General features: G+C 42.8%; 1 protein-coding gene across 2 annotated transcripts; it reads left to right on the plus strand.

The window, feature by feature from the left end:
- Positions 1–485: 485 nt before the first annotated feature.
- On the plus strand, positions 486–8,385 carry arrdc3a (arrestin domain containing 3a). 2 transcript variants are annotated; one of them, XM_079161588.1, is made up of 8 exons: positions 486–982; positions 3,074–3,155; positions 3,292–3,439; positions 3,657–3,759; positions 3,916–4,172; positions 4,761–4,917; positions 5,014–5,156; positions 5,274–8,385. In XM_079161588.1, the coding sequence occupies exons 1-8, from the start codon at positions 703–705 to the stop codon at positions 5,340–5,342; spliced, it is 1,239 nt and encodes a 412-aa protein (XP_079017714.1). In that variant the 5' UTR covers positions 486–702; the 3' UTR covers positions 5,343–8,385. The 2 variants fall into 2 exon arrangements, with proteins under 2 accessions (XP_079017714.1, XP_079017715.1); XM_079161589.1 differs by having other exon boundaries at positions 866–982; positions 3,003–3,155.
- The last annotated feature ends 349 nt before the right edge of the window (positions 8,386–8,734 follow it).

Consider the following 8,734-nt stretch of genomic DNA (forward strand, 5'->3'; position numbering starts at 1 on the left):
GATGAATGTGTAAACACTTATATGCCTCGACATAAGGCTGGTAGCTGTATGCCTATATTCAGAGGTGATGCACCGTGTTTGAATGGTTATCATATAACCATATATTATGGAGAGTAGAATCGTGATTTTTTTGTTTCTAGTGCAGTCAGTGAAACATACTCATTAAATCAATATATGCATGAAAAACCTGGAAATCACTAAAAATGAGACCTCCCAGGTAGATGTAAACATGTATTTGCAATACAACAAATGACTCGTGAAGTCTCACCTCTAACACTATTGTGGTGAACATTTCTTTAGTGCAGTCTTTCAGCTGTTTGACCAAACTTGTCATCTGGCTCAGTGCCACACTTCTCTGCCTTGTTCCAGAAGGCGGAAGGAGGGGGCAGCGTAGCCCTGCGCATGCGCTCAAGGTTGTTTTTCACACAGCCCGTCGCTTAAAGTGAGCTGAGCTACGGGGGTTTCCTTGTCTTTGACTGGAGACCGACGAGCAGAGAGGCGGACGATAACAGCATCCTTTGCTGTTATTCAGCCATCACACATCTCAATGAACTGCCCGCACAGAAGCCACTGATCGTGCCTCCTGCTTTTTGCAGGGCAGAGATACTGATCAGTGTCTAAAGACTGCATCCCTTTTTTTCATATGAAATTATTTTTTCATAGACTTTTTTTTATTTCAAGGTCTCTGTATCTCTTTCCACCATGGTGCTAGGAAAGGTAAAGAGCTTCACAGTGAGCTACGACTGTCTCAATGACAGCAATGTTCCCGTCTTCTCCAGCGGGGACTGCGTCTCAGGGAGGGTGATCATCGAAGTCACCGGAGAAATCCGCGTGAAATCTCTCAAAATCCACGCAAAAGGATTTGCGAAAGTTCGTTGGACTGAATCTAGAAATGCTGGATCCAACACTGCCTACACGCAAAACTACACAGAAGAAGTGGAATATCTAAATCACAAAGATATCTTGATTGGGCACGAGAGAGGTAAGAGAGTGTGGGTTTTTTTTATTCTGAAGTTTTTAGAGGAACTGACTGTGAGATGCTCTTTGTGCTGGTTGAGGATCAGGTTATCTGGAGGATGCTGTAGCCCTGCACGTCAGAAACAGTGTTAATAACGTTATGATATACACTGTTTGAATTGGTTATCTTGCACAGTGTAGAGTCTTTTAAGTGATGGTGTTGGTACAATGGACATACGTGACATCGTCTCCATAGAGCTCCATCTTTACTCGTTTGTGTCAAGGTGTCAATGAATGACAGCAGCTCGGGCATCTGTATTTTTCACAGTATTTCGAGTGTAAAGCACATTTTCGAGACACGGGGCTGTAGAGTAATGATTTGCAGTGATGGACCTGCAGCTTTGTGAGACATTTTCAACGCAGAAACGCATCATATATGGCGTTTCTTTGTAGCTTTTCTTAAGTTTCCACCCATTGTTCAAAGCGGTTCAATCCTGTTCAGAAAACTGGACCAGAGGGAGGGCGGAGCAAAGCGCACGACCCTCCCACACCCGTGAGTCTATTGGCTGAGGTGCTCATGTGTGGCCAATGACATCACCTCCTTGCAGAGAGTGACAGAAGACTCTGCAACTTTTTAATTAAGAAAACACCTGCAGAATAGAATAAATCGACAGCAGTACCTGTAGTTTGATTCTAAATATATATTTTTTTAAAAACTGCAGTAGAGCTGCAAAGCTGATGGGGTTTTCGTCCTTCTTCGATTGTAAATACGTTTCCTCTGCACACCTATATGTGTTTTGCTGGAATATGACGATGCATTGCTCTATTGTCAGCAGCGTTTGTGTTTCGGACATATTTGCGTAACTTTATCCGCAGAATGGTGGATGTTTTTGATAGTAGAAGGCACCCATTGTGAGCGCCTCTGTATGTATATGTGTGCCTTTTTTTTTTCTTTTAATGGTTTAGGTTCAGCTTGGTGTTTTTGTCCATCTGCAGCATCTTTGCTCACCATTTAATGGCGATCTAGTTTCTGGTGAACTCTGCAGCAGCCGTCTGAAGTGTAGCAGGTGAACTGACTAGCTGTCATGACGCCAGACTGTTTTTGCATGTTAAAGCAAATTGTAACGTCAGCCTACAACAAATAGTGCATTATCACAAGAGCTGAGGTTTAAATTGAGATGTATTGTTGCAGATAAAACGATACGCAACGTCCTTCTCCAATAATGATACTTGAACCAAAGCTTCATTTCGCCACGAGCTGTTTTATAAAACATTTCATGTGACGCGGAGGTGGATAAACCGGTAGAAAGCCGCTGCAGTCGGTGTTGGTGAACAGTCTCGTTAGTGAATCTGCGGTGTCGCACAGTGAATGCGTAATGAGAGCAGAGCAGAGCGGCTGTGCGAAGCTGCTCGCACCGGTTTAGGCCGGTCTCCTCCTGCTGGAGTCTGCCGTTTGACTGACAGCTCCGTACTTGTTTACCACACTACTGCTGCTGCTGCTATGGGGGGGGGGGGGGGTGCTAAGCTGAGCTGGCAGAAGCACACCCGGCCTCTCGGCACAGCTCTTCAGAACACACTCTTGATGTTTTAAATGACAAAATAATAATAATTTACAACATTTTATGAGCATTCTGACGATGCGAAATGGTCCTCTCCTCCCTTCAGGAAAAAAAGATGCTCTCTTGTTTTTGTTTTTTTAGAGATGAATGATGGAAAACAACTTGGTCCTTGTTGGTGAGATAGATTTATCTACCGATTTAGGATTTCATTGTTGCCCCATAGAGCCCAGTTCTCCCCATAATAGCCTATGTATCTCCATCATGCCTCAATGGGATCTCTGGGATGTAGGTCATTGTTCAAACAAAAGCACCATCTTGCACGCTCAGTTTCTCGTACCTTAAGCAATCGACTTCTTTGGTGTGCTCTAAATATTAGTCTGCTGCTCATCTCTCAATACATAATTTTTTTTCACGGACAGATATGATAGTAAAATCCGCTTATTCTCTTTTGTCTCCCCCACCCTGTGTTTTTGGTATGACTTTCAGATGCCTTCGTAGAGCATTTTACCAAGGTATGGTATACATGTGTTTGGAATATTGTCCTCCTTGTCTTTCAGACGATGACAACTCTGAGGAAGGACTCACCACTATCCATTCAGGAAGACATGAGTATGCATTCAGCCTCGAGCTTCCACAGACGTAAGGGTCTTAATACTATACTTGAGTCAGAGATTAAATAGCAATATCATCATTATTCAGCTGTAGCCTATATGCGATTTTGACAGTTAAATAACCCCTTTCTGTTCCGTTTTTCCTCCCGTCTTCTTTCCTGCAGACCTCTGGCTACCTCTTTCGAAGGGAAGCATGGCAGTGTGCGCTATTGGGTAAAGGCAGAACTCCACAGGCCATGGCTCCTGCCCATGAAGACCAAGAAGGAATTCACAGTCTTTGAGCACATTGACATCAACACTCCATTATTGCTGGTAAGTTCTTTTGAACCGAAGCCCCCTTTTTAATATGTCATCATATTTTAATTGGGGAGGCATTGTATTAAGGGCATCGGACTATGATGAGACTCCGTGTCGAAGTGAAAATGTTGTCTAGTTTTGACTGATTACCCAACGGATATATCTGTAACAGAGTTTATGCATTATTATTCAGATATTTTCTAATGCATCTGTTTGTTCTTTTTTTCTTCAGTCACCACAGGCAGGCACGAAAGACAAGACGCTTTGCTGTTGGTTCTGCACCTCAGGTCCTATTTCCCTAAGTGCCAAAATAGAAAGGAAGGGATACACCCCAGGTGAGGATAAGTAAATGATTCATAACGCAACTGATAACACTGTTAGTCGTGTAGATGAGTTGATGGAAGTATTTACAAGATACAAAGATGACTACCATTGATAGAAATGTAGAAAAACGTCAATTAACCTCCCCACTCCCCTCTCTGACTCTGCAGGAGAGTCGATCCAGATCTTTGCCGAGATTGAGAACTGCTCATCCCGCATGGTGGTGCCAAAGGCAGCCATCTACCAGACCCAAACCTTCTATGCCAAAGGGAAGATGAAGGAGGTCAAGCAGCTGGTGGCCAACCTGCGGGGAGAGTCTCTGTCCTCGGGCAAAACGGAGACCTGGAGCGGCAAGATGCTGAAGATCCCACCGGTCTCACCCTCCATCCTGGACTGCAGCATTATCAGAGTGGAGTACTCTCTTATGGTGAGTACAGTGTTACTGTATTTGAGCTACTCTCACACCCCATTCAGCATAACCCCCTTTTCTATCTGTTTGCCTTTGCCTTTATCCTTTGCATGAATAAAAAGGTGTTTCTGTCCTCATTACAGTCTCCCCTTGACCTTATTATCACTATTACTCAGCACCATTGTCGGTACAGAATCAGTAATTCCCTCTCCTGGTAAAGGACCTGGCTGACTCGGCCACCATTGCCAAATCTGGGCCTTGGATGGCACCAGGTGTTATCTCCACATGCTGCTAAGAGCATTAGCCCAGGATATGTTTCGTAACACCTGCCTTGAGGGTGCTTATAACCTCTTTACCTCGGGAACAGACAGCCACCAGACGCGGGCTCTACCTGCATAAGCAACCGACCTCGAGTCATTGACCCACATATTGTTGAACAACTGCAGAATCCATTTAGCCCAGACTAGCATATATATATATATTTTTTTAATCTTATAGAGAATTAAAAGGCTGTTTCATTTCATGTTGAATGCTCGGCTCATTGCAGCACTTTTATTATACCTCAGAATGCTTTGCATATTCTAACCTGCTGTGGTGATCGCTCAGGTTTACGTGGACATACCCGGGGCAATAAACCTGTCCCTGAACCTGCCCCTGGTCATCGGGACAATCCCTCTCCACCCCTTCGGCTCCCGTACCTCCAGTGTCAGCAGCCAGTGCAGCATGAGCTGGCTGGGCATGGGTCTGCCTGAGAGGCCTGAAGGTAGGCTGGATCTCACGCCCATGATTCAGATATATAACTTTCATTCTTAGTATACTTATCGAGATTGCTAATATGTGGCTCGCTGTTCCTCTGCAGCTCCTCCAAGCTATGCAGAGATTGTGACAGAAGCGCAGAGGCAGAGCAGTCTGGATGTCCCAGCAGCCCGCGAGGAGCTGGACGGACCTCTCTTCGCCTACATTCACGAGTTCCGCTTCCAGCCCCCTCCTCTGTACTCTGAGGTAAGCACCAAATAACATAGAGCAAAGTGGTTGTTCATTTCTATTTCTATTACAGACCAAATTAAATCCGCTCTGTGTTTCAATAAATAAACCCTCTTTTTCTTGTCTCCTCTCCAGATCGATCCTAATCCAGATCATGCAAGACGTACAGAGGAGCACAGGCTCGACGCCTGTCCATCACGCTGAAGGGTTTTCCTGAAAGTCCCCCGACCGACTTGGGGATCTCTAAAGAAACCTGCTTGCAAGGCTCAGCTTTGTTTATTTTTCTCCAACAACAAGGTTCACACAACGCTGTTGACATCAAGAGAAATACAAAGTATCCAACCAACCAACAAAGACTTGGACAAATACCTACAGTTGCGTTGGGTTGGACAAATCTGTTCCTGCCTTCCCTCAGCGAGAGAAACAGGAGCCACTAGTTTGGGGCATCGCTTCCTTCCTGTGTCAACCTGCTGAGGGTGGGAGGCATACAGATGAACACATATTCAGTCTGTATCAATAACCCCACTGGTAGCGAGAGCCCTGGTGATAGTATTGACAATGAAGAATCCGCAAGGCTCGGCCTGCCAGCTTCTCTTTAACTCTTGATTCTTTTCTGTACTCGTGGCACATACGGACATGGCTCCTCACACAAAAGAGGACCGATCATGTCCCGGCTTCAGCAGAATCACCGAAAGAAAACTCGACAAAAAGAGAAAAATAATGTTCTAACCACCACAGTCTGTATGAACGAGAGCATTCAGCAGTCAACAACAGAGCAAAGTCTAGGTCCTCCTGCCTCATTTCGGATTTTTGTTTTGCACACTTTATTCTTTACTTGATTTGTGTTGCTCTGTTTAATGAGAATTGAAAAAGAAAAAGGAAAAAAAAAAAAAAAAATAGGATGCGCCAGACTACGACTATGAGACTACAAGCTTAACTTTCCAGACTTTCATCTGCATAACTTTGAGCAACGCTGAGAACAGGATTTGATTTTGGGGAAAAAAAGATTGACAAGGACAAGAACACTGCACTGAATTTGTTTAAGATTTTTCTTTTTCTCCTTCTGACATTTCTTCAGTGACTTTAAACAACTAGACTGGACTTTTGCAGCACACTATCTTCATCTTAAAGCTCCTTAAGATGTCGCCTCCTCAGCTTTGATCCAAGTGTGGCTTTCCTCCTCTTTCAGTTTAGTCCTGTTAATCATAGGATAGCTTTTAGCATTTCTTGTGTTGAGGTTGCTCTGGATTCGGACTAGGAGGGTTGCAGACCTGCATTTGCCACTCAAATTGTAGCTACGGAGAAGAGAGTGTGTGTGTGTGTGTGTGTGTGTGTGTGTGTGTGTGTGTGTGTGTGTGTGTGTGTGTGTGTGTGTGTGTGTGTGTGTGTGTGTGTGTGTGTGTGTGTGTGTGTGTGTGTGTGTGCGTGAAACAGAGAGGGTGGTACATTGTGGAGGGACTCGCCTCACCCTAATTACCTGCAGCCCCTCTACTCCCAATCTCAGGGCAAGCCAGGCTTGCATAACTGCCCAAAAAGCACTGTCTCAGGTGGTCGTCTCACTTGCCAAACGGTTGGGGAAAAAAAGAGAAAAACGTTTTTTTTTTTTTTTAAATTGCACTGTTAAAAAAATAATGAAGTTTTTGTTTTTTAAACTACCAAAACAAGAGAATAGACCTACAGAGAAACAAGGCAGCTTTCTGAGATTAATCACATTCCCCTTTTTGTCCTGCTGCACTTGCCCAGTTCATCCAACCAACAGTTAGATTTTACCAGACCAGTGACGCCAGAACGTGAGCTATAAAAAAAAAAAAAAAAACAAGATGGAAAAAGAGGAGCGCTTCTGCATTAAAGAAGCAAACCCAGCACAAATGAAAAGCTGGAGACGTTGCTAAACCTCTGTTTAGACTGCTCAGAACAAGTAGTGGTAGGTTGACATGAGTAATACATTGGTTTTCTAACTCATTCAACACAAAAGACCAGCTGTAACAGAGGTTTGACATCGTCAAGACAATAAAAGAAAAGCGGCACTTTTTTGATAATATAATAATAAAAAAAGCGTTCAATGGAGAAGGTCTGGAGAAAAAAACATCTGGTACTAACCATGTTGTGGTAGAGGATCTTTAAGCTAAGCAGTGTTGTCTAGGACGTTGATGCATTATTTAATTATTTTTTTTCTTTTAAAGATTAGTGACTTTTAAAAAAAAAAAAGTTTACTTAAATCTACTTACATTTTTAAACGTAGCTGACACAAGTTTGTATGTGTTGTGTTTGTGTGTGTGTGCACGCTCTTATCGGGATCCAGCTGGCGACTAAATATACTGCTTCTGACAGAAATCGACAAACTGCAGATTATTAAAGTGATCTTATCTTAGTGGCCTTGACACAGAAAAGACCTGATCATGAGTCTTCATTTTTCAGTGTCTATGTTAACTCTTGTTCTCCTTTTTATTATGTTTGTACACATATGTATGTTTTAGACCTTTCCATGTTATTCAAAAAGGACAAAAAGGGAAGAGGAAAAAAAAAAAGTCCTTTTTTAGAAGCAAGTTTTTAAGAACATGACATCCTGGACAGGCGTCTCAATTGTGCTATTTTTCTGAAGCCGATGAGGGTTGAATATTTCTTCTTCTTTTTTTCATGTATTTCTGGGCATTAATATATATAGTTTGCTTCCTAGCTTAACAAGCAACCTCCTTGACCAGTCTGATCCCCCTCAGGCCTGGGGAGGGGGGCAGCTGTTGATCAGCACCCTCTTCCCCCCCGTCTGACAAACATTTAGGTAACATGGGATAGCAGACATACGGCTTCTTCCACTCTCCCGATATATTTGCTTGCAGTCCTTTGTTTGGATTTTATCTTCGGGAAATTGAATCAAGCTACACGATAATGAATAAGCTTACATATTTGTTTCAGGTTGGTCAATTCCATAGTCCATTTGCTTGGACCGCAGAGTAGTCCAGTGTCAAAACTAAGCTAAACTCCTGACCTAATAACGGCAGGAACTGAAATGTTCACAGATAAAGAACCTGGGAAATGGGATCTGAAACATTTTAGAAACAAAGTGCAATATCACTCACTGAATTTTCTTCATTCTCCATTTGTATGTTTGTTTTTAACCTTTTTTTTTTTTTGTCTGTCAATCGTCACAATGTATAGATATTCTATGAATATACTATGTTCTGAATGGTTTAACCTTATGTCTAGTTCTTCCTTTTGATTTGAATAAACGTTTTGTTCAAAATTACAATGAACTGTGATGTGAATTTCTGCAAAAGAATGTAACAGAATTATACAAGTGCACCCTATACAGTACACACTTAAACGTATTGATAAATTAGTGAAGATTAAGTTTCCTCTTTGTTTTGCCTGATCACCGGTCTTTGACAGAATTACAACATATCCCTTTAACTGAAAAGCAGCATTCAAATGAAGCTGCAAATGATTAATCATTGCCCATTGCTTTACCCCAAATCTATTTCATTTGGGTCATGACAGTTTCAGATTAGAAGCAAACAGGTTGCCACTCTGCCGGAACCAGATTATCCTGTGAACATTAGTACCACACTGCCCCTGGAGGTGGTTTAAAAAGTGCACCT

The sequence above is a fragment of the Pholis gunnellus genome, assembly GCF_910591455.1.
Source record: "Pholis gunnellus genome assembly, chromosome: 6".
Taxonomy (NCBI): domain Eukaryota; kingdom Metazoa; phylum Chordata; class Actinopteri; order Perciformes; family Pholidae; genus Pholis; species Pholis gunnellus.

Coding starts and splice junctions, on each gene's coding strand:
- arrdc3a (XM_079161588.1), top strand. CDS start 703: ATGGTGCTAGGAAAGGTAAAGAGCTTCACAGTGAGCTACGACTGTCTC. Junction 4,173..4,760: donor GAGTGGAGTACTCTCTTATG/GTGAGTACAGTG, acceptor GTGATCGCTCAG/GTTTACGTGGACATACCCGG. Junction 4,918..5,013: donor TCTGCCTGAGAGGCCTGAAG/GTAGGCTGGATC, acceptor GTTCCTCTGCAG/CTCCTCCAAGCTATGCAGAG.